Source organism: Urocitellus parryii, unplaced genomic scaffold (assembly GCF_045843805.1).
Source record: "Urocitellus parryii isolate mUroPar1 unplaced genomic scaffold, mUroPar1.hap1 Scaffold_37, whole genome shotgun sequence".
NCBI lineage: Eukaryota > Metazoa > Chordata > Mammalia > Rodentia > Sciuridae > Urocitellus > Urocitellus parryii.
This window is the reverse complement of record NW_027553327.1, coordinates 6381346-6408470: the sequence shown is the minus strand read 5'-3', so window position 1 is coordinate 6408470 and position 27125 is coordinate 6381346. Positions and strand designations below refer to the sequence as shown.

General features: G+C 34.5%; 1 protein-coding gene across 1 annotated transcript in view; it reads left to right on the top strand.

The window, feature by feature from the left end:
• LOC144252170 (adhesion G-protein coupled receptor V1-like) overlaps positions 1 to 27125 on the top strand; it is a 102996-nt gene that overhangs the window by 55042 nt on the left and 20829 nt on the right. Inside the window, 13 exon segments of the mRNA XM_077794676.1 lie at positions 2648 to 2794; positions 3450 to 3705; positions 5139 to 5341; positions 7146 to 7322; positions 7693 to 7875; positions 10203 to 10382; positions 13434 to 13595; positions 20681 to 20798; positions 21795 to 21918; positions 22766 to 22904; positions 23083 to 23268; positions 23530 to 23762; positions 25851 to 25999. Of these exon segments, the coding sequence (XP_077650802.1) occupies positions 2648 to 2794; positions 3450 to 3705; positions 5139 to 5341; positions 7146 to 7322; positions 7693 to 7875; positions 10203 to 10382; positions 13434 to 13595; positions 20681 to 20798; positions 21795 to 21918; positions 22766 to 22904; positions 23083 to 23268; positions 23530 to 23762; positions 25851 to 25999 (2257 nt within the window).

Genomic DNA, 27125 nt, shown 5'->3' with positions numbered 1-27125 from the left:
GTTTTGATGATTCACTGGGAGCACTCATATACTTAGTGTTGAATCATACTCATAGCTATGATTCATGAAAGCAAAGGATACAAACTCAAAATTCTCCATGGGGAAATGCTCATGGGTGAAGTCAGAGGAAACCAGGTGTAAACTGCCAAGAATCCCCTCCCAGCAGAGTCTCACAGGACATACTCATTTCCATAGCATCCAGTTGTTACAACGTGGAATTTTGCCAACCAGAGGCTCACTAGAGACTCAGTTCCCAAGGTTTTAATTGGCAGTTGGTCATGTGGTTACCATCTGCCTGGCACATACCAAAATTCTACACTTCCAGAAGGAAAACAGATGTTAGTTAATCACATTATTTGTACAAATAGCTTGGGCACAGGGAGCAACTTGAGACCTCTGGGAATAGAGAAGGGTGTGGTGGTGGATATCGTATCATTCTCTCAGGAGATTAAGGCAGGAAGATCAAAAGACAAAGATTCTCCTGGAGATCCTCTCTAGAAATAAAAAACACAAGGGTTTGGGGCATAGATCAGCGGTAAAGTATCTTCGAGTTCATCCTCCAGTACCAAAAACAGAAGTTCTGAGAATGGTGGGAACCCTCCTGAAATTCATATTCCCAAACACTAGCTGAGGACCAGCCTGTGAGCTGGCCTTTTTAGGGACAACAATCAGGACTGCTATGTCAATATTGTTGTACACAAGTCCCTTATTTAGCATTGTGCTGAGTTTGCCCTCTTAGGGGTTAGGGTAGAAGAAATGTGTGAACTGATTCATTGTGAAAAGAATGCTCTGACTATAATATTGAACACATACTGTGAGTGGGAAGGACACACCCACAGGAGTGTGGAGACTATTGCAGTAATTCAGGAGACTATTGCAGTAATTCAGCAAATAAGCAGAGCTATGGGAAGCATGAATTTACCCTTCCCCAAGATATGAACAACTGTGAGAGGAGCAAGTTTGGGGGATGTAAGATGACAAGCTTTGGACATTCTAATGTCCTCAGTCAGTTGTTTGCAAGGGTGCTTCAATGATCATGTCATTGCATGTGGAGGGGTACAGAACATTTCCACAGCCTTTGCAGGACAACAGACAAGTATGTAGAGCAGAGCTGCATTACTGGGACAAGAACCCTCATGTTCTGCAGCATGTGTCCATCTTCTTACCTTGAAGCTGTTCTGCAGATAGAGAGCACAGACTATCCTCAGATAGAGAGCACAGACTATCCTCAATTGTATGGGCACGGTAGATTCCACTTTAGGAACCTTGTTTAAAAATTGTCTAGAGACACTAAATCACTGTGGTGTCACCATGCCAAGGTAAGTACCCTGGATTCCTTTAGTCCTTTCAGAATTTCTCAACACAGCTCTTTTTTGTCTGGACAGTCTCCTTTCAAGATGAGGTGTAGTAGATGACAAGAACAACTTGAATATTTCTGGCTGCATGAAGACCTCATTTAACTAACCTTCCTTTATGGAAAATATAGAGCCAGAGAGGATGTTTTTTCTTTTAAAAAGGCATTGTCTTTTCTGAATAAATTATATGCATATTTTAAAATCAAGGCGTTTTCTTCAGGAATGTTTGCCTTGAGCAAGATTTTATTACTCTGTAACATCTCTAACAATTTGTTAAAATACTGTGTGAAGTATCATTGTAGGATAGGATCTTTACTGAAATTAGCATTCTAAATAGAAGCTTTCATAAGCTTTAAGAAATTAATGGGGGGGTCTCTTTTCAGATTATCATAGTAAAAATACATGAAAAATCTTACTGGAAAGAAAAAATCTTTAAAACTCCATATTTTTTTCTTATTACCCTTGAGAAGCCAAGGATATATTGTAAGAAGGGATTATCTAAAATATTCATTTGAAGGAAATTTCATTAAATGGCTGGCAAGAGATCTTCTGTTGTGTGTTCAGTGAAGAATATTAAGTCACAGAGGTACAAATTAATTTGGAAAAATGATAAGAGGCTAGGAAGCATAGGTGAGAAGAAAGAAATTCTAATATAAAGCAAAGGAAGATTTCTGGCTGGTAAAATAGTTGTAAGGTTTGTTAGGTAGATATGAAACACCATGAACAGAAATAGGTTAGAGGATGTGAATTTAAGCATAAAGTTACATTTGCAAATGATTGGAAGGAGCACCTTCATTCTTATGATGTGCTGCACTGGGGTGGGAGCTGGAGACCTTGTAGGTCCAACACATTTTACCATTAGGAAGAACAGACCTAGAGGGATTGCCAGACCTTACTCTGGGGGAAAGGCTTCTTGCTCACCTGACTCCATGTCCTTTCCATTCTACAAACTTTTTACATGTTATATGTACTATTTTATAAAAGAACATGCTTTCTGATTATCAAATTAATAATATGTTCACTCAACAAAATTTGAAAAATATAGAACAAAAATAAAAATAATTCTATAAAATTAAATCTTTATTGACTAGTATTTTATTTACTTAAACCTGTATGTTTAAAAATAAAATTATAGTCATTCTTACTTTACTATTTTTAACTGTTATTTTAATTTACTATTTCACATTGCTTATTACCATGAAATCTACAAAAGCAAAATAACATGAAATAAAGAAAAGACTATATTTAGGTGATTTCAAGTCAATCCATGTGACTTTTGGTGTATTTTTCAGAATTCATTATTTAAGCAAATAGAAGAAATGGATCAAGATAGCCTGGTAACCTTGAATGTTGAGCGCTGAAAAGGCACATATGGCCTTATAACTGTAGCATGGGAAGCTGATGGAAGTATTGATGACATATTTCCTACCTCGGGAGTGGTATGTAATGTTCAAAAATTGTAGAAGACACATACAAATTATGATTACTGTTGATATATGAGACCAGATCCTGCCTCAGTGATGAAATGCTATGATTTGTGTTTCTCTCTCTCTCTCTCTCTCTCTCTCCCTCTCTCCCTCTCTCCCTCTCTCCCCCCCTCTCTCCCTCTCTCCCTCTCTCCCCCCCTCTCTCCCTCTCTCCCTCTCCCTCCCTCCCTCTCTCTCTCTCTCTGTCTTTCCTTCGGTTGACTCATTGTTAAGTGTTGCTTCTATCTGGAGTAGCAATCCTGACAAAAATTCTATAGAGAAAAATGTTTAAGCCGGCATGCCGCCTTCTTTTATTTTTATAGAACTTTACATGTGTTATCTAGCAGATTTTCAGAAAGACTTTGTACACTAAATTAGAAAGAAATATAGGCTCCAGGATATGACAACTTGACTATATGATTTATTAGCTTAGGTTTAGAAATGGTTTACTTTTTCTTTTTCCTACCTTTCTTATTTTTAATGTAAAAGCTTTTTATTTGTATAATAACATATTGTTGCTAAACTCTTTGTTAAATTGTATCATAATTGAAAGAAAATCAAACTTTTTAATATCCTTACTGCAGAGTGATAATGACAGGATAAATAAAATCTTTCTCTAAAATTTTAGATTTCATTTACTGAAGGCCAGGCACTGTCTACAATTACTCTAACTGTTCTTGCTGATGATATACCAGAGTTATCAGAGGTTGTGATCATAACACTAACCCAAATTGCCACAGAACGGGTTGAGGACCCATCAAAAGGTGCTACTATTGATCAGAAAAGAAACAAGTCCGTAATAACTACTCTGCCCAGTGACTCTCCCTATGGCTTCATGGGCTGGCATGCCAAGTCTCTCTTCACCAGAGTAGCAGAGCCTAAAGGTAAATTCGGTTACATATTTTTCAGGCTTTAGTAAAAAATGAATTTACTTTTGATGCTTACAAAAAATGCAAATTTCTATTTTTATATGACTTTTCCAATTTGACAAGTCATAACCATTTTTGTTCTTCAAATTTTATGATCATGTGACTACTTAGCAATAAGGTTTTTAAAAATACTTTCAATTTTTAAAGATATACTATCATGGTAAAAATGTTAACAGTTTAGTGAAGTCATTGCAATAGAGGTAACTGTTTTTTTATTTGAGTTTCTCTTCATTGTTTGTTTTCCTCAACCATATTTTCTCTCTACATTTTTAGTAGTTGTATGGTGCACTGACAACATAGTGAGAAGCACATCGCATCAATGTATAAATTGCTTAATCCAAAAGATTAATGAGAAAAAATTTTATCCTGTGAAGTGTACATTGGTCAGTCCTTGTTATTTTTCTTTTAAGTGCTGAAATCTTCACCTAAATAACTATTTGTATTGTTGGATAAATATAATTTTATGGATGAAGGTCATTTGATGTATTTTAAAAAAAGGTTAAACATAATATGTATTTAGAATATACTATGAGATGATTCTAACATTTTCAGATAACAGTGTGGATATCCAACTTTCAAATATCTTTCATTGGAAGAGTTGATGGGAAAAAAAAATGACATGTAGTATTTCCTGGGTCTTTATATTTCCATGTGTTCAGAACTGAAACAATACACTTATGATAAAATAAGCCATTTATGTTTTTATTTAACACACATTTTTGAAATACCTATCAATTGCCAGGAATCTCACTGTGGAATTTGGAAAGAAAGACACAGCATTAGTCATTAGAAATTCATAGACCTGCAGGTGAATATTGACAGGCATTTTTACTGCATTTTATATGACAATTTTTTAAAAATCTAAGAATTGAAATAAAGTGTAGGTGTTGTGAAATAATTTGAACCTTGAGAGAGACACCTCAGTATGTGAACTTTAGTATATGCTCAGAATGAGCATTCCATAGAAACATTGCCTTTACTCTTGAACATCCCATGGATTACTCTTATTCTAATGATTAGTCATTAAATGATGTCTTCATGTATCTCACTATTTATTTTCAAGAATCTTTTAAACATATAACCTCTGTTCAACTTTACATATGCACTTCCCTAAGACTTTCAGCAATTTCAATATGACACGTACAACACAGGAAGCTACGTGTGGAATCAGAGCTGAGAGATTAGACAGAATGCTAGGAATGGATGGTGATTTTCAGCACAACTTTGGGGACAATGGACAGAATACTCCTTGGGAGTATGTACTGTATTTGTTTTACTTGTTTGCTTACCTGTTTAAAAGGATAGTGCAGAACATTCCACTGAGAACTTGAAACAACATTGACAGCAAACAGAAAAGCATACTGACTAGAGGCATGTTTGTCTCATAGAGAACATCACCAATCTGCAGTTGTACGTTGTTCGAGATAAAGGGTTCTTTGGGGACATTGCCATTCACTTGAAGACGAAACCCAGTTTCTTGATACACACAAATAATCAAGCTATTGAAAATGAAGATTATGTACTGCAAGAAACAACAATAATAATGAAAGAAAACATAAAAGAAACTCATGTGAATGTTGCCATTTTGCCAGTAAGTATGGATGGCAATAAATATGCTAGAAAAGAAAAGAAAATGCTTTTCAATGTAAAATTGTGATGTTCTTACAGGTAAAAATTATTTTTAATGATCCTTTTAATATAGAAAATGTGAGTAATTTTTTCACCTAAATAAATATTTAATATGTATAAATAAATATTTTATAACTAGCTTACAAAAATGACAAATTTGAGTGAACTTTGAAACATTGTATTTGGATTAATTATTTGCCTGTCTGTACTATTATGTTGATTGTTTAGTTGCTTTAAACTAATATCTGAAAAAATGGAACAATTTAGTTATTTTTATTGTTGGTTTGATAGGGGAATAATTTCATTTCAGGGTACAATTACTTGAATCCAGATTAATATTCAGATGGCTTAGGTCTAGTTTTTGCTCTGTATATCTATATTTACATATTGAAAGAGAGAAAAAAAAGAGAGAGGGGGGGGAGGGAGGGAGGGAGAGAGAGAGAGAGAGGGAGAGGGAGGAAGAATCTATAATCATGCACACAAAAAACTGAAAGTGGCAATAGTTGTATTAATGTTATAATTATTGGGGCTGGAAATATAGCTCAGCGGCAGGACACTTGTCTAACATGTGGCAGGTTTGATTCCCAACACTATGCACTTAAATCAACTAAGGTATTAATAAATAGTACATTGTAATATTAATAACACTATATGTTGATTATTATAAATGTCTATATTATTAGTAAATGTCATTAGTTTTCCTGCTAGTAGTGACTTCTGAAGAGGACTGTCTGGGAAAGATACAGGAATAGTGTAGGAAGGTGGTTTCCTTTCCCTTTCTACATGTTTTCTTTTTATGTTTTGAAATTTTATTCCATGTTCAAAAAAAAAAAACCTTTAATAATGAATTAAATATAGTATTACATCTAGATTTACAGGTCTAGAACTTTGATTTTTAAAGGAAAAGTAAAATTTACTAAACTTCTCTTGGAATATTATATATGAAAGGCATATTCAATACATGTTAAAATTGAGGGATAGGTCAGGCATGGTGGTGCACACCAGTAATCTTAGTAGCTTGGAAGGCCGAGGCAGGAAGATTGCAAATTCAAAGGCAGCCTCAGCAATTTAGTGAGGCCCTAGGCAACTTAGTGAGACCCTGTCTCAAAATTAAAAATTTTTAAAAAAGGGCTGGGGACGTGACTCAATGGTTAAGTGTCCCTGGGTTCATTCCCTGGTACCTCAACAATAAAATTTGTGGGATAGGTTTTGAAAACTTATTTATTTGCTAATGAGAATGAGCATTCCATAGAAACATTGCCTTTAATCTTGAACATCCCATGGATCCTGAAGTTGTCAGTGAGAATGTATACAGTTGAATATGAATCTTTTTGTGTGTGATAGAGCTGTTCATTCATGTAGATGAACTCATTTGTTCCATACTGAATAATATCAAGTTTCCAATGCAAATTAAATATTTTTCTTTCAAAATTAGCGGGGAGTGATGGTTTATTCTTTTTGTAATTTTTTTAAAATAAATGACAGCAGAATGCATTACAATTCTTATTACATATATACAGCATAATTTTTCATATCTCTGATTGTATATAAATTATGTTGACACCAATTCGTGTACTTTGGGTGATGATGTCTATCATATTCTACCATCCTTGTTAATTCTTGTAGTTCCAGCTACAAGGGAGATTGAGGCAGGAAAATTTCTTGGGCCCAGGAGCTCAAGACTAGTATGCTCTACATAGTGAGACCTCACCTCACAAACACAACCGAAAACAGAAAAGCACTTTTTTTTTTACCCCACCTCCCAGGATGATGCTCCTGAGTTGGAAGAAGGATTTATCATCATCATCACTGAGGTAAACCTGGTGAACTCTGACTTCTCTGCAGAGCAGCCAAGTGTACAGAGACCACGAATGGAAACAGCTGAGATAACGATTGAGGAAAATGATGATCCCAGAGGAATTTTTATATTTCATGTTACTAGGGTGAGTTGAATTTCATATATTTATAGTAATGTAGAAGCTCATCCCTAATGATTTGTTCAGTTTTTTTTTTATTTTCTGCAAAAACAATTGGCTTTGCTTGTAGGTATTTTAAAATAGATGAACAGCCAAATTTGTCTTTCAAATTAATTCTTAGTTCTCTTTGACCAGCTCAAAGGATTCATCAAGTTTATTTTTTTGTGAAATTTCAGAGTAAAAGTTCTAAAGACCTGTCATGCCTATTTCCGTTCTATTAACTTATAATTTGAAGAGTGAAGTATAAGATACAAGTGGAAGCAAAAAAGTTACAAGATGATGATTTAGGATAGTTGCCCCTTTTGTCTTACTTTTCAACATGTGTTCTTTATTCAAGGATGTTGGTGGAGTTATTACTGCTCATGAGGTGCCTCCACCCTTGAACGTTCTTCAGGTTCCTGTAGTCCGGCTGGCTGGAAGTTTCGAGACAGTAAATGTTTATTGGAAAGCAATACCAGGCACTGCTGGCCTGGAAGATTTTAATCCATCTCAAGGGATTCTTGAATTTGCAGATGGGCAAGTAAGTTTGTCATGAACATGTTAGTATTTTTTGATTCTTCTTCAAGAATTTTATAGGTATCTACCAAATGAGCATGCATTAATGATTGCCAGTTTTATTATAACTCTGAATGTTTCTGTGTCAAGTCAAACACAGATATTATTAATAAATGTGGGCCTAGGAAGAGAAATTTAAGAAGCAAGAATTACAACCTTTTTTTTTTAATACTGGGGATTGAACTCAGGGGCATTTGGCCATTGAGCCATACCTCCAGCTCTTTTTTATATATTTTTTTTTAGAGACAGGGTCTCACTGATTTGCTTAGTGCCTCCCTAAGTTGCTGAGGCTGGGTTTGAACTCATGATCCTCCTGTCTCAGCCTCCTGAACCACTGGGATTATAGGCACTGTGCCTAGCTCACCGTTTTTTGAACTTCCCTACCTGATAACTTCCCTACCTGATTCCATTAAAAACCAAAAATTCTAAAACATGATAATGATTGACTTAGAGGTGCCTGCAGTGTATAAAAACCTACGTGATGAACTTGAATGTATTTATGATCACAAATGCTTTTATTCTATTTCTTATTTTTAATAAAGGTTAAGGACATTTTTTTTCACAATATCTTTATTTTTATGTGGTGCTGAGGATTGAACCCATATCTAGTGCATGCTAGGCAAGCACTGTACCACTGAGCCACAACCTCACCCTCTCTATTTATTTCCTAATGTTTATAAATGCATATTTTAATTTAGAATTTCCAATAAAAATTTTAAATATTAAATTAATGTCTCAAACTTACTTTATCTTATTAAAACCTGAAAAATGAATGACATTCTAGACTTAGGTCTACCAAGCTTAAAAATTACAAAATATTCCCAAAGTATTATAAATTTTCTAAATTGGGTGTTTTGTAATATATAAGAATGAGATATCTTTATAATATTTTCCATGAAAAGTGGAAAAGGCATATGCACAACCATGAAAATATTAGTAACTTCATATAGCAGAATCTATAGGTAGCTTTATTCTTGCCTTGACAAATCTGCATAGTATTCATAAACTTATTGGTTGCCGCTAGAGGCTCAGGAAATTCTGTTAAAAGATAAGCATGCAAATCTACATTTTTCTACACATAGAGACCTATTATAGTTAATGGTTTTGAAATCGTGAGTTTTTGTTTTCTATTATCAGATCTAGAACTTTGCATCATTTCCTATTAACATGGAGGAGGAACTGTTAAGTACATGAGATTTTTACATTAAAAGCAGAAACTAAAAATTGATTTTTCACCAAAGCAACCTTCCAACTTTAGTTACGTCATCAGTAGTAATTCTGAGCACATAGTTGAAGTCTCATCATTTTCCAACATCCTTAGTATCATCCTGATCCTTGAAGTCCACATCAATATAGAAGACAGTCTGTATCCTGCAGTACCAATTTGAGGTGCACACATTTTAATGCGCTTCCATTTTAGCTTTTGATTTTGTTCAAGCTTTCGTTTATCTGAGTGTGACATCCAGATTTCTTGCTTCTCCTTGTTGTTAAATTAAAGGTTTTAGGTAGAAAACTTCATTTTCTGGTAAAGATCTATATCAAAGTATTGGAATTTACCTGTGGCATACAAAAAGAGACTTTAAATATTGAATATATACCTAGTATAGGTTTATGACCACTAGGGAAATCACAAGGTGAACCAAGGTTATTTATAAGTTTATAAAATTTTTAACATAAACTCAGAGAAATGAATTAAATCCTGATTTTTAAAAAATCTTAAAAAAAACCCCAAAATCAAATTTGGCCTTTCTTCCTGCTTTTCTTTTCCCCTACATTAAATATATATATATATATATATATATATATATATATATATATATATATATATATATATATTTGAAATCAATAGCATTTATATGAATTGCAGAAGTCAATGATAATTTTTATTGTTTCATTTGCTTTCATGTAATAAAACAAAGCACACTAGGTTTTATGTTTGTACAATAGTTGTTAGAGCATTCATAACACTTATAATATTTTTTCAAGATTAAGAAGTTCTTGTTTTTTCTATCTGTAAATATACTATATTTTATTACATTTATAATGTTTTATCTCAAAAATAGCAGACTGTAAATTTCTGACTTTCAACTACTATAAATATCATGATTTTAAAAGTATTACAAATCTAACAGGCAAAATTTTGCTTCTTTCTTTTGTGTCATGTTTCTAAGTTTCTATTGAAATATATATATAATGAAAAATTATTGCAATATTTCCTTCCCCTCCTCTCCCTCTCTTCCTCCCTATCTCTATTTTTCTCTTCCTCTCTCCTTTTCTTCCTTTCTTTTGTAGGTTACTGCAATGATACAAATCACCATAATTGATGATGCTGAGGTTGAACTCATGGAGTTGTTCAATATTTCCTTAATCCATGTGGCTGGAGGTGGCAGACTGGGGGATGATGTTGTGGTAACTGTGATTATTCCACAGAATGATTCTCCACTTGCAGTATTTGGATTTGAAAAACAGACTGTAAGTTAAATATATCAGGGGAGTGTGAAATTCTCATATAGTTTTAAGTAGAAAAGTGTCTGTTACTTTTGTTTTGAAATTCTTTATTACTCTTCCTTTACAAATCTCTCTTCAATTATCATTTGAGTTTGCTGTTAATTTAGGGGCCAATCCTCCCACATATACATACAGCTTGATATAATGTGAGCTCCTAACACCGGACAATTACAGAGGGAATGCAATTTCCTATTTATTGAGTATACTAGACCAAGAAGTACTTTTTGTCCATACCTTTTATTTTCTGTCTATTCTACAGATCACCATCCTGGCCACATAACAGGACTGTCATGGCCTGAATGTGGCGTCCCAGGATGGGTTTAGTTGATGAGGGAATTTTCCCTCAGTTCTGGTATGCTGTCATGTTCTTCCCTCTCCCTTCTAGAACACTTGGCTGTTTTCTTCCAAGACCTGAAAGAGGGAGTTCACTTATTATTGGTTCATCTTCTGAGGGAGGGAAAAAAGCTTCTTATGATTGGTTAATCATAAGAATTAAACATTTGTGTGGCGTAGCTTGGCAACTAATATTAAAGTATCACCACATCTGAAAGTACTATAACTCTATCATAATTATTATTACATGATCTCTGGGCCATAATTATTATGATTTTATCTTTTAAAGGAAATTCCCAGATGAAATATTCATAAAGATCCTTAGCAACTTTTCTGATTACATATGTCATCACTCCCTTTATTTAATCATTTATATTTGATCATTGTGGATAATTTTCAGTGATTAAACTGCTTGACTGCCCCTTGTCTTTACTGTCCTGAGCATGAAAGGCTAGACCTACAACTTACCTCTCAGAGCTGGGCTTTTCATACGCTCCAGAATTAAAATAGAGCTTAATAATTACCTAATGATTTGGTCAATGAAATTTCAATTTCATTAGGAAATAGGAACTATAAAAGGAACAGAGCACAGTTTTGCTGTGGCTCCATGAAACTCTCTTTCTTCCTTGGCAAAAAACTGCACAAGTGTTTCCAAGGAGTGATGGATTGGCAAAAGAATAGCTGTGATTATCTCTCAGACAGCATTAAAGTCTGAAAAAATAAAACAAATTTAAAGAGGAGAGTAAAATTTTCCATAATATTAGTATCCTAAGAGAGACAGCATTAATATTTTGTGTATTTTCAACCACATGGAATTCTTTGCATATTTTAGTATCTATGAATAAGTAACTTAATTTTTTAATAAAATTCCTCTATTAGAGTATGAGCTTAGGTTAAAATTTCAGGTTTAGTGTTGAAATCTTTAGGTGGTAAAACCTTAATGTTTTTGCTTTGGAGTTCATCACACTTTTGGAGTTGGATGTTGGATATTGCATTTTTAAGTTTCTCTTCCGTATATGGAAAATAAAGTTATGCTACTATTCATAAGTAATTTTTGCTTATTCATTTTATCTTAACTGCTAACATAAACTTTTGTGCTCTAAACCTAATTGAATCATGCCTGGAAATGATATCTTATCGAAATAGCCTTAAATTTCCAATTTGTCTTGAGATTCACAAGTGAGATTCAGGTTATTCAGTCTGCAGTGTATAATTCCTCATAACTGTTTTGTGGAGTAAATGAGTTCATGTACCTGGGCTTTCTTTACACTAAGTGTCAGTTGCTATTTTTATTGTGTAGAATGAATAGCTTCTTGGCAGCTCTTTCCAGCTGCTTTCCTTATATCCCATCTTTTTTATTGAGAAAGTCCCCAATAACATGGAGTTTATCTTTTAACATGTATATAAACATACAACATTGCACACACAGTAAACATTCTGTTAGCATTAATTGTGCCATAGATTAGACTGAGAACTGAAGAATATTGAGGAAAGATTAGTATTAATGTGTCAAAGTTAATAAGCTGCTCATAGAATAATGCAGTATATATGCCAAGACAATAGGAATATCAGAGATCTACAGAAATCTACATATGAAACCCAAACTAATGCTATATCTGTGGAATCAAAACCATCACAGGTATACAATTGATTTATAATGGATTACTTTCTTTTTTCTTTCTTAGTAAATATCAGTCTAAATATCAAACTACTTTCCAGGCCCCCTTTTTGCCAAATATGCATACACATCTGATTTCTGAGTTTCTGTGAATCTTAAAAAAAGCAAAGTGTATGAAGAACTGACAAATAATGGAAATTCAACACATATCAGTTAGCTCCAAATCTATATTATTGGTTTGAATGCAAAGTCTCATGGAAAACCAACCGACCAACCTATATTTCATGTTTGTTAAGTTTGTATCTGCCTTAAAAATGGAAGCATTGTGTTATTTTGCATTTGCACTGAAGGTGGATATTGTAGGTTCAATTCAGACTTTATTTCACTGAGTTAACATGTGTAATTCATTTGAATTACTTATTTTAATAAGGACTTGTGTAAAAAATATACTGGCAAATTAATGTATCGAATCTCCTCTCTTTAAATCAAGTTAAACCTCTTTTAACTAAAAAACCTCTTTTTACTAAAGTAAGTAAACTGCAGATAATTGAGAGGACAGTTTGAAGTCTGTATTATGTGGGGAGCCTGAACACCTTTACAAAAAAACCCTAAATCTTAGTTCCTTCCCATAATGTTATTCTTTATACAAGAGTCCTATGCCAGTATTCCTAGTTGGCTAATTGTTATGGATACCTTGTCTTTAACTGATAACTCAGGTATCAGACTCCTTCTATCCTCTCTATTCACCTGACACATGGGAAAAGAGAGAATATGGAGGATTGTGTGGATGTTTATGGCCAGAGTGTCAGCAGCATATGTTGCTCCTAGATATAATCTACTCACAAGAATTCAGTGGCTCCATCTAGTTGCAAGAGAAGATGGGAAATGCCATGTTGTTGAGTGTCTAAGAAGGATAGGAAGTGGGGTGAAATATTTTTCTCTGCCATGATTGTAACATTTCATGAATAGAATTCTAAATTCGAAAACTGCAGTCATCATGAAAAGAAGATTCTGTTTGTTTCTTCTGTTATTCTTTTTGTGTTACTGGATTTTCTTTCTTTCAGATAATGGTCAATGATTCCCTGTTTTCTGATGACAATTCATATGTGACATTGACAGTTGTCCTGTCCCCAGGGGGAAAGGGCGCCTTCCGACTTCGGTGGACTACAGACGAGAAAGCTAAGGATAATCTCAGTCCTTTAAGTGGGACACTTCATTTTGATGAGGTAATGGCAGCATGAGGACTCCTGTTATATTTCTCTAATTTGATATTTATAATTTGTAGTTTCTCTAATTTTGTCTAATTTCTCTTAGCATAATATTACTGTGAATTTATATGATAGTATTTAATACATCTGGAATATTTTGAAATTCCCTACACTGTGGGGAAAAAATTCTTCTCTGAGGACTGGGGTTGTGGCTCAGTGGTAGATCACTCTCCTAGCATGCATGAGGCACTGGGTTCGATCCTCAACACTACATAAAAATAAAATGAAGATATTGTTTAAAAAATTCTTCTCAGAAAGAGGGAGAAAACTCCCAATTCTGCTGTCAGATTGTTTAATTCACACTCTATTTCTATCCCACGGCCAACATCTTACAGTTCCTTCTCTGACTGAGGGCAAAGTTCTGAGTATACAAAACTTTTATACTAAGAATAGGTTGATTGTGTCTCATATTAATACAATCTCGTAGATAGTCTCAGCTTTACAAATGCTTTAAATTTTTAACATTCCTGTACATTTTGAGAAAAAGATTGATATTATAGCTGCTCAGAAAACTGAATCAAGATACATAATTTAAGAATGGGAAGCCCATTACAATCCTTCTGTATGTATCTCAGCCCTCTACAACAACAAGTGAAGGTGAAAGGTTCTGTCTACTTTGATGAATGAACAGGATCTCTTTGACCATATGATTGGTTTCTACAACTAGTAGAACCAGAAACTAGGGGTCGTGCTTTGTTTTTTTTTTCTTCAGAGCTTTCACAACCAAAGAAAAAAATACAGTATTTTCTTTTGGTTTACTAATAGGTGAATAATAAATTAATTAGTGATGCCCTCTGACAGACTATTGCTCCTTAAATATTACCATTTTTGATGTATTGGTTGCTCTAATGGCATTAAATTTCAGGTGTTGCAGATATAGCATCCCTTTGTTTCTCAGAATCTAATAAGCGGTGAGTCAGGAAACATCTAGGTTGCATACCTTAGCTATGATCTGAAAAATTTCTCACCTAGCATACAAAGAATTTAAAATTTAGAAATGAGTCATGAATTTCTGTGAAGGTTTTCCTTGGTAATAAAGGGCATATTTTTCTAGTTACCAGGTTCCAACTGCTAGATGTATTTCTCAGGTGATTACAAAGGGTTTCTGGTTTTGAACATCTATACCAAATGGCAAATAATGTTATATTTTCCCCTATTGGGTAAAGCCATTCCTTTTCAGAGCACAGCCTCAAGAAGGATGGATTTATTCCTGGATTTGACCCTATTTGCTAATTGTTTTTCACCAGTCTTAAACAGGTTGAAGGCTGAGTTTCCTTTATGTACAATTGTATAGCAGCACCATTGTTCTTGCATATCTAGTTCTAAGGTATCCATATCTACAGGACAGGGGTTTTAATTTGGTTTTGACAACCCCTGCAGTCTTCTCCTGGTCCTGCTTATGGCTACTACTACACAGGTGGATCTCTAATCCCACAAATAATTCTCACAGCAATGCTCACTTTGACAATTGAGATACTAGTCTACAGGGCAGCCCTAGTGGTACCACAGTTAACTGTATAATAGCTTCCTGGACTGCCTTAAAATGTACCAATGACTGTGAGAGTTACTCTTCCCCCACTTACAGGGAAATTCTCTTTGTGATCTTTTCAGTTGTTTCATGGCACTAGAGAAGTCACGTCTGACTATGTCTTTCTGCATGAAGGATATCTGAGCTCCATATTATTACAGAAGTGTGCGAGCCTCCAGGACTGATGAATGTCCACAGATGATATGTCAGTAGGTCTTTCCTGGTGAGAAAGTTATGAGATGCAGGGCCTAAAGGTTTTGGAGAGAGTACTCCTTAGATCAACATCTGTTCAAGTAGAAGCAGCAGCATTGTGCAGGGTTGAAGGCAAGCTATGATGGAGTATTGAACTGACACTACCACACACTATAGCTTGCCTTCAAAAGGGACTAACAATTCAAAGTTTTCCTGAGTTTTAGAAGCGTTGAGTTTCATATTCTTGTGTTGTGTAAGTCACCACGAGTGAACTATGCCAGAAAGAGGATCTGACCTACAGGAGAGGTATTTCTTCAGATGAGGCAATTTCCAAAGGAGCCTGAGGATGAGAGTTGTCTGCCTGAAATACTACCAGCACATGGGGTAATGAGTCCTTTCTTGGAGGGATAAGATCTCACTGGACATCAGAAAATCTACATGGAGATCTGGGGTAGAGCCATGCTCAAGAAAAGCTTGCTCTGAGATCTCTCCTACTGTTTTCCCTTGGTCTTCTGTGAATAAGTGTAATTTTTCTGCTAATTTTGGTTCTTTTCCCTCTACCCATTCCTGCTTCCTTCCTACCTCTTCAAAAGATTTCAATCCCAAGAATACTATTATTTCTCCCCTATCTTGTATTTCCCTTTAGCTCAATAATTTCCTAGAAACTTTGCTTTCAACGTAGCCTGGAAGAAGTAAAATGGCCCCTGGATAAAGAACAAAGGAAAGGAAACACACAGAGAAACTAAATTTAATGCTCTAAGACATCACTGTGACACACATAATTTTTATCTCCACCTTTTTCTTTGCATTCTGATTTTACAAATCCCAACTTATTCTGTATATCGCTGATAAAATTTTCTGCAGCTTGGATCCTACTGTTTGTTGCTTCTGGGGAATTTTTTTTTTGAATTACATTTTTTTGACATTGTTATTCTTAAATAACATCTCTTAATTTTCATCTCTTCACTCATGCAGTTCTCGTTAGTGTTACTTGTACCTATTTTGTAATAGATGCACTTTTTTTCATTTTTATTTTTTTCTTTTTAGATACACATGGCAGCAGAGTGTATTTTGACTTATTATACATATATGGAGTATAACTTATTCAGGATCCCATTCTTGTGGTTGTACATAGTGGTGTATTCATGTATGAACATAGGAAAGTTACTTCAGATCCAATATATTCACTTTTTAAATGTTGTTAGGACTTCTAGGAAAATGTGCATTCCTGCTTGGGACCTTATTAAGTGTACTCATGTGAAGTGTGCAATTCCTGGGATGTAACACATCACTCCCATTTCATTCACTCTATGCATAATGTGAATTGTAGGATCAGAATTGATGTGAAGAGTAGGACCACAACAGCTTTGCATTTTATGGCAGCCAGTTATTGTGGTCAGTGTAGTGTCTGTGGCCTGGAGTTCAGAGACCTCAGCAAATGGTCTTAATCCCCTGGTTCTCCATGTTATTTATGTTCAGGCTGGGGAATGTACATGTGCCATTTAGTCAACCCCAGATTGATACCTCTATAAGAGAAAATTATGCCTTGAATTTGGAAACCTTTTCTCAGTTTCTTTTTCCTTTGTTGTCAGTATAGGTCCCTTATGGTGTCTATATGTGCATTTGAAGAAGGCACATCTCCCCCAATCAGCCTGCTGCCAGTTTAACTTAGAAGTCCCTTCCCTCCATCTTTATATTTTAATTTGTTATAAAAATATGTGTCTTCGTGTAAACCTCAATCAATACAGATGGATGTGAAAAGAGTAAAATCCCCATGAATTCTCCTAGATCTTGCTTTGCTACTTACCAGAGGTAACCACTATTGACAGTTTCTTATATGGCATTCCAATTTTTTTCTGTGCATATTCAAGCATATGTATCTTATTCTTACACAAATGGAATTTTAGTCTGCAATCTGTTCTGTAACTTGCTCTTTTTACTTTAGAATTTATCTTAAACATTTATTTTTCATACTAACGCAAATTCACTGCACTGAATAATTGGTTATATATTTTCCACTGCATTGATTCCTATCAGTATTTGATACTAACACCTTTCTTTGAGAGTCCTCTGTTTCACCATGGCTTTTATAGTTCTGGTATTTCTTATTTGTTTCTCTGCATTTTACATTTCTTGCTCAGTGTTCTCTTTTCCCTAGTTCCACTTTCTCAAGGATTTATGTGCTGTTGCAGTTTTCTGTCACCTATACTCATCTACTTTACTCACTTTATAGTCTTAATTCTCTTGTGATACTGGGAGTAGCCACCGAAAAAATAAAAACGATGTAGAGTCCATAGTTAGTTAACTTTGATTCAAATCTTCACTCTTCCATTTGCTAGCATGTGATTCCAGGAAAGTTCATTAATTCTTCTCACATTTGGTTTTCTAATGCAAACCAAGGACAAGTAATGCTGAACTTTAATAAAGACTATAAGGATTACATGATGTTATGGTTGTAAAGAGGCTAACCAACCCCCTAACACTTAGAAAATACTTTCCAAAAACCTTTAAAATAGTTTTAAAGTCATTTAGAAAAATTCTAATAAAATATCAAGTTGATACCTCAACTTAATACAGTAAAGCTCAACTTTTTTCTACATTGTATGATCAAAAATTAATGGCTTCAAATTTCAAAAAGCTGAGAAACTGTTTTTGTTTTCCTAATGTAGTTTGTAGTAACATTTCTTGAACCACTGCTCTGTACTGCTGTTCTGCAGAATAATAATTGCTCTAAAAGATTGAGTGTTCAAATAGAGTTGGGAAACTCCAAACTGAATTAAGAAAGCTTTCCTGGTGCAATTAAAAAAATTGCTTGCATACATTTTGAATCTCTAATAGAGAAACTCTTCTAAATATATTTCCCCATGAAACTTCCCCATCACCTTTTATCCCAGAACATTTATCTTTTGTAACTAGTGTTCCAAAAACATTGGCATTTGCTACTTGTAATCACCTGTCAGCAGTTTTTCCTATTACATCTTGTCAATTTTTTTGAGAAATGGAGATCATACCACATGGAAACTGCCTTATATCTAGAGTAGTAAGGTGGGTGGCAACATAACTGTGTAATGATTCTTGTTGATTCTTATGATGCATGTTGATCATTATCCACAATGCTACATTTGTGAATTTGCCTGTTGACTAAAATTTATTTGTAAATCTCCAAATCAGTACTCTTGCTTCTCTCACAGTCATTTGTGAACACACAAATAGTGGTGGAAAATAAGATTCGCCCAATTAGCACATTCCCACCTGAGGTAGAACAAGACGTGACTTTTCTTGTTTCCACTCTCATAATGTAAACAGATGTCTTTGTCATTGTCAATGTATTGCCATTTCATTTCCATTTTAATTTTCTGTTGGTGAATTCACTGTTTTAAATGGCCCCCAAGTGTAGAGCTGAAATCTTCAGTCTTCAACAAGGAGTTTGTGATATGTTATAAGGAGAAAATATTGTTTTGTGTTAGATAAGCTGTTCAAGTCTGAGTTGCAGTGCTTATTTAAAATGAAAAATATGTTAAAATGACTCAGAGATTTTGCTAGTGTGCACATCTCTGCAAATGACCATAAAAGTGCCTGAACACTGATTCTGGGGTTACAAAAAAAAAAAAAACTGGTTGAGCAGGCAAATGTGTAAATAGGGATTCCAAAAATTATGAGCGCTAACTATATTTTCAAACAATAGCACCTCAGAGAAATTACTGTAAATACAAAGAAGCATGTAGAAGAATGTTTGTGGTAATATTGTTTACAATATTAATAGTCCTTATTAGATAAATGTTGAAAATATTGTAAATGCAAACAGTGGACTGTCCACACCAATTAAAAGGTTAAATTAAATCTGCATGCAGAAATGTGGATGACTTTAATAGTATATACTGAAAGAAAAATTAAGAAGCAGACACAATGCATTTAAGAGTGAGTGACAGGATGAGGAGGGATTTGACAAATGGTATTTAAAGGGCAGAAGCCAGGTACTTTGGTGAGCACCTGTAATCCCAGCTTCTCTGAAGGCTGAGATGAAAGGAACACTTGAACTCAGAAGACCAGCCTGGGCAAATAGTGAGACCCCAGGTCAGAAACAACAAACAGGGCATGGTGGTGCACAACGATAATCTCAGCTACTTGGGAGCCTGAGGAAGAAGGATCACCAAATTCAAGGCCAGCCTCAGGAACTTAGGAGACCGATTTCTCAAAAATTTAAAAAGCGCTGCTGACATAGCTTAATGGTAAAGTATCCCTGAGTTCAAATCCCCAGTACCAAAAAGCAAAATAAAACGAACAAAAGAAATGGACAGATAAAGGACAAAGACTAAATAGAAATAAAAGGCCATCCATTGTCCAATGGAAATAGTGCTGAAGGCTGAAGACCAGAAGAGGATCAATTCAAAATGTGCTCCTAAGATTCAGGACAAAAAAAAGAATGAAACATAAAATCAGTAATAGTCTGTGCCAAGCATGGTGGTATGCATAGGTAGTTCCATCTACTTGGGAAGCTGAGGTGGGAAGTTCTGTTGAACCCAGGAGTTCAAAACTAGACTGAGCAACATAGCAAGACCTTGAAACCTCATCTCAAAAACAAACAAACAAACAAATAGGATTCCTGTGTTTTAACAGCAAGGGGAAAAAAAGTATAAGAAAACAGGATGCATTCAGCAAGAAACAAGTGGAACAAATAAGAACAAAGGAAAACAAAATCTGAAAGGTGAAGATTAAAAAAAAACATTGAAATGTGTATATAAAATTCCAGGTTCCTGGATGGAAGCACTAGATTTTCCTTATGAATTAGGCTCCTGTAATGCTGCCTGTGGTACTATTGTTAACCAGGAAGGTGCCAGAGATAACTTAACATTGACAATACAGGCCATGAGAAGAATGTCAGTGATAATTAACTACAGCAAGTGTCTCTAGCCTATCGATTGCAGCTGTGACTATAATCTCAGGTCATACATTGCTTGTTTTTCTTCTTGAATGGAGCCAACTCCCCTTACAGATATTAAATCTTTGACTTTTTACAGTTTACATTACGATGTAACCATTTGTCCTCTAAAAGATTGAACTCCAGTATTGAAATTTTTCAGTAAATTTAGGAGATGAGAGATGAGTTAATTTTTTAAAATTTTTCCTATTAAAAGCATAAATGGAATTTATAGTTAGAGTTGACTTTTTTGTATAATAATTCTCCCTAGATGCAACCCTTATTCTAGGCAACAGAAAGGATTGAAAAAGTGATTATGCGCATAAACCTTATTCTGCTAATAAAAACACCAAAGTTTGACTTTGGTCAATCTGGAAGATTTATTGTTCTTCTCATTTGCTATAGAAGGAGTCTCAGAAGACTATTGTATTGCATGCACTGCAAGACACCATGCTGAAAAAGGACAGGCATTATACAATTCAGCTGTTACCAATTGATGAGGTAGAAATATCTCCCGCAAAAGGTAAGAAAAATTTTGGAAATTAAAAAGTAGATTAAAGCAGATAATTAGTAGTTACAGGGATAGGCAATGTTAGGTTTTCTAATTCCTAAAATTTTGCTAAAACATAAGATGTACTCAGGTAAGTACATTTTTAAATTAACATTATAATACCCGATGTTGGTAAGACTGGTCAGATTTCATACTGCTCAGCTGTGACTTTTTAAATAAAAAATTTTTATGAAGCAACATTATAAAATTAATTATGGTAGCTTCCTAAATTATGTGATATTAGGAGACTGGTTAAATGTGGCAGAATGCTATGCAATCATTCAAAATGATGTGGCAGAGAAACAACTACATTGAAAATGAATAACAATTACATGGGTAATTGTTATGGTAATAAAGTAGGTTTCAGAACAACATGCTCAATGTAATCCCATTTTTGTCATGTGCTTTTCTTCCTTCCTTCCCTCCCTCCCTCCCTCCCTCCCTCCCTTTCTGCTGGGAATGAAGCCCAGGGCCTCATGCATGCTCCATATGTGCTCTGATGTGCTTGTCTTATGTAAGTTTGGAATTATTTATTTGAAATATTAATAATGGTTTTGATTTCCTAAATTTTGGAAACATTATTTTTTATAATTCAACATTGTTTTAAACTAACACATTATGTTTGATATGTAGTGTTTACCTGTTTTCATCTGAAACTAGAAACTACATATTTTGACACTTCAGAAACAGGCATCATATGGTTCCTGTGATGACTTGTTGCTTGGATCAGTAGAGAATGTTTCAAGAAAATTTTTGTTGTGTGTTCTATCAACAATAATCACAGTAAAAAAATGGCCCAGAGTTTAATTATAAAAACTTTGTATTGTTATATGTCTTTTTTGCTATAAAAACTCCATCCTATTCATGGGTCTGTGACAAAAAGCAAAATCTGTGGTCAGGAAAATTCTAGCATTACTGTATGTATTTTGGGTAGTTATCCTTTTGTGTTATGTGTCATCATCAACTTAGGTAGTGCATCAATAATCACTCTGGGAGAAACGGGAGCGCCAGGAGAAGTTGGGATAGCTCCATCATCTAGGCATGTCCTCATTGGGGAGCCTTCAGCTAAATATAAGGGTACTGCTATCATCAGGTAAGAGCTTCAAGATTTTTCTTTGCTTCTACGGGGTTATGACATTGTTTAAAGGATTAGTCATAGTACACCATTCTTAGTGCATACACAGTGTTCATGCATCATGATTTTACATAGAGGTAGCATCATTTGGAAATGCTGCACCTTTTAGACTGAAATAGAAATTAGATCCCAAAAAAGTTTCAGACTAATGGATGATTTGCATAACCTACACCAAGGAAAGCTCCTGGGGTTGAGATCAAAAGTCCATGCTTTCAGCCCTATTCTGTAGGTAAATGTGCAATATAGGAGATATATTCCATCTTTGTTAGCATGTTTGCCTTAGCTGGAAACCATCTTTTAAAAAAGCATCAAGGTCAAAGATTTTGATTCTAAGTGTTACAATGTCAGGACTTATCGTATAACTAAATTAGTATGATCATAGGAATGTCTGTTTCTCTCAAATTTTCTCATGAAAATTTTATCTTTGTGATAGTTATCCAAAGATGATTATTTATCCTTTTCCATTAGTATGCACATGTATGAAGTGTTTATTATTCTTTGGAGAAGTTTGTTAGGCTATTCATATTTTATGCCCTATGTATTAAAAATCTGTAACAACTTCTTTTTATTCCCTCCCACAATTAATGTTCAGTTTTTGACAATATGCTTGTCATACATTGACACTACTCTAGCTCAGTATTTTCTAAGTACTTTCTTGCAGTTTATAATTGATAGACGAGTTTAGTTAAAAGTATTAAGTTCTTGAAATAAATGAAAATTGGTTACTGTTGAAAGATTCAGTAAACATTTAGGAAAAGTACCAGCAATCAAAATGTATTGAATATACATTTGTGTATTGTTGTAGCCTTGTTCACGGCCCAGCGATCTGGGCAGAGGTCACAGTGTTCTGGAGAATCATCCCTCCTTTTGTGGGGGTGTTTGCTCAAACGTCAGGAAAACTGATAATGCGAGATGGACAGTCTGCAGCCATTGTAGTGATACAGGTATCAATGTTGCTGGCTTATTATGCCCTTCACTCTGTGTGTGTGTGTGTGTGGGGGGTGTTGGGGTGGGCCATGATGAGGTTGGTAATATTGCAGAATCTGTTGCTGCTTTTTATGTAAAAGGAATGTTTAAGTTTTACAGATTTTACTGTTAATGATTGTTTTCATCCTTCTCTAGGCTTTGAATGATAATATTCCTGAGGAAAAGTCTTTCTATGAGTTTCAGCTCACTGAAGTCAGCGAGGGAGGTGTGCTGAGTGACTCCAGAAGCAAGGCCAACATCACTGTGGTGGCCAGTGACTTTCCCTATGGCCGATTTTCCTTTTCACAGGAGCAGCTTCGAGTATCAGAGGAAGCACTGGGGGTATGGTGTGACTTACTTAAAAATATTAATATTGTTTTTGTTTTTGATGTTGTGAATGCTCTTTAAAAGTATTCTCTTGTTCGTAGTCTAAAGTTTTCACAAACACATTAAATTGCTCCTAACATTATTTTAACATATAGCATATACTTTATAAATTCATGTTTAATTTCAACATAATCCTGGTAAATAGTCTTTAATTAGTGATAATGTTGTCTGGTAGAATAGACATACAAATCAAATGAGAAAATGCTTTTTGCCTAGGTTAATGTCACGATCATCCGTTCGGGTGGATATTTTGGCCTGGTGAGACTCTGGTACAAGACTGTGAGCGGGACAGCAGATGCTGGCTCAGATTTGGTTTCTGCATCAGGAGAGCTCCTCCTTGAAGCCAGAAAGACGGTGAAGAGTCTGCTTGTTGAAATCCTTGATGACGACCATCCTGAAGGCCCTGAAGAATTTTCTGTAGCAATTCTAAAGGTGGAACTCCAGGGAAGGTAAAGAAGAACAGGAAATGAGTAAAAAAGAGGGAGAGAGAATGAATAAAGCTACATGTGTAGACACCAATACTGAGGTGTACAACTATTCTTTTCTTGCTGTTTTTCAACCTATGTGATGTTCTAACAGCTCATAGAAGGGAAATTATGAAAAAGACTAGGTGTTATTATTTGCACTTTTCTGAATTTTAATTTTTCTCTTGAATTTACAGAGTATGTGGCTCTGGTCTGTGAATTCATTCAGAGCAGGCAGGGAATGAGATGACACTGTGTCTAATAATCTGGTGAGGAGAGATCCTAACTGTTCTCTAGGTCACAGGTCTGCTGGGGTGGCAGAATTTGCTTCCTGCTATTTCTGTACCTGAGAAAGAACTGGAGGGAGGGGCATCTTCCATTGTGTGTCTGAAAGCTATATTATATTGTTTTCTTATGGGTGGTGCCCAACATCAGTTTTAAAGTGGGGAAATTTTTGAGTGGAAGATGGTTGGCCATTAATGTGCACTATGTTTTTAGTGAAGATGAAAATTTAACCATCATGAGTCTCTTTCATTCTCTGTTTTCATGGAACTGGCTCAGTTGATGAGATGGAAAACACCCTTAGCACATACTTGAGTACCCATGGTTGAACAGCTCACAGGTTCAGCAGCTTTGCAAGCTCCTCTTCTCTGCACAGCTTACAAAGGACACAAAGGGGGTCCTTCCACTAGAATAGCTTTTGTGTTTATAGGAATCTGGAAGAAATATTTTTTTGTATATAAAAATAGTTTTACATTTGCTACATAACTTTGTGCTTTAAAAACTTTTTAAACTAAAATATTTCTCTCTCAGTGCCTTAAGTAGAGGGTACATCATCCTAGCTGGGGGAAAAATGTTTTGTGTTTATTACAATTCAAATCTTTAATTTCCCAGAAATGATTCGGTGACTGGCAATGGGAATGAATTTCTACACATATTAAATATGTTAAAAGTCAAACTGGTCACCCCTTGAATCAAATACATTCATTTTGGAAGAAATAGCTAATTAAATGTGAGATCATATGTGTGTTATTGATTGATTATAAGGGGACTTAAAGATTTTTGCCTTCTTGGCTTTTTAAAAAAGTAGTTTCTACTTAAGTTTAATTCTGGGAGAGAAGTGTGTCCTTCCAGATAAATTTCTGGACTTCCTTTGATCTGAAAAAGAAAGTAGTATAGCACAGTGTTTTTTCCTTGTTGCCTGCTCACTAGAATTACTACTACTTTGATACTAGTGTATGGTAATCAGCTAATTTACAACCCATCTCAGAGTACTGATAATAGTTACTATTATCATTTAATATTTTAATCCTCAGTTTTCCAATTTTGCCTAATACAAAATATTTATTTACCACTTTTCAATTTTCAGTACAAGGTAGGTTATAAATATCAGGTAAACAGAATTTGAGAATTGTAAGGACTAAAATCATTCACTGTCATTTTTTTATCTTTAGAAAATAAAGTGTCATAGAGCCCTGTAAGTCAAAGCCTGAATAACATCTATCTTAAAAAATGTCTTTTGTAGAAATGTTATTATATAAGTAAACTGCCCTCAATATAGTGGAATTATAATTTCATTAAACTATTTTCTTAAATCTTGATGGTTTAACTTGAAATTTAATTAACAAAAAGATACTCCTTATATTTTTTAAAGCAACCCTTGTAACCTAGCAATGTAAACCTCACCCCTACCTGGTTTACTCTCTGAGTGCCCAAGGCTCATTACTATACATGTGCTCAGAAGTGATCTCCAGAGGTTTGTCTTATTTCAGTTGCTTCCAAATTTTCTAATAGATTTACTATGTTCACATTGCCCAAGTTTAGTGATTTTATATTAGTTTTGGTTTCATGAAGGTGCCAGTAATTGGGAGAAGCACAGAAATCTTTTCAAAACATCATTAAAAAAAAGGAGTACCTTAGTGTTGAGTATCCTTAAAAGTATTACAATACTTAATAGAGCTAAGTTACAGGAGCTAAAATATTCCAAAGGATCTTTCAATTCATGCTAAGCAATTATGTATTTGTTATTTATTTTTTGTGTTTTAAAATTTTATTTTTTATGACTTTCCAAAGAGGATATGATTTTACCATCCAAGAAAATGGACTTCAGATAGATCAACCTCCTGAAATAGGAAACACCTCTGTTGTTCGAATCATAATAATGAAAAATGATAATGCAGAGGGAATCATTGAATTTGACCCAAAGTATACTACTTTCAAAGGTAAGTCCAAGTGGCTTAATTGTATGTTTTCCACCATCTTCTCAATTAGAAAGTACCTGAACATAGTATTCAGTTTGAATTTGCATATGTAAAATTTTCTTGGTTTGGTGTGTATGTGTGTGTGCACACACATATATACCTTTATATTTTTATACTTACTAATTTTGAAAATGTTTTTAATTATCAATATGAAGTCTTGAACCATTCTGTGTATGGCAAAGCCAAATGGTTAAAAATAAGTGATTGTAGAAAAAAATTATACTTAACCTTAGGATTATTAAAATGTTTCAGTTTTAAACATTTTAATGAAAACTTCTCTAAATTATTTAATTTCCTATGTCATAAGAAATTAGTGAATATTCACTTTTTTAGTGAATAATTACCTTTGAAATGACTTTGTTATTGGTGCAGGTGGAGGTAGTGTCTGGATCTTGATCCTATTTTTGGAAATAGTTTGAGTATCAGTTTCCCTTTGTAGAAGTTCCCTTCTATAGAAGAAGAGTACAGAGAATTATGGCTATATCCCTTTCTAGGGAGAAAGAGAAAGCTCCCTTTCTAGGAAATGGTTTTATTCAAAGGAAGAATATAAGGGGAATGAAGGGAAGGGAGGGGAAATGGTAATAGGAAGACAGTAGAATGAATCAGACATAATTTTCTTTTATTCATATATGAAGACAAGACCAGTGAAACTCCACCTCATGTACAACCACAAAAATGGGATCCTAATTAGAATAAGTTATACTCCGTGTATGTATAACATGTCAAAATACACTCTACTGTCATGTATACCTAAAAATAACAAATAAAAATGCTATTTAATCTGAAAAATTAACATGTTATCTTGCTTGGGCAAGTAATTTATTGGCTCCATTGTTTCTGTCAAAATTCTTTGGTTATCTCGACATTTTTAAAGTTCATCAAAAAATCATTTAAAGAATTGGTTAATAATGACTTTTATGGGTAAATCATGCAAGATATTACAATTTGTGTTGAATTTTTGCATGAAGAAAGAAATAGGATTTTGACTATTTTTTCCGTTTCTTAATTTTGATTCACTCTCTTTTTGGGAATCATGGGGTAATACCTCTTTATATATAGTTTTTATGTAAGTGCACTCTTATTTATC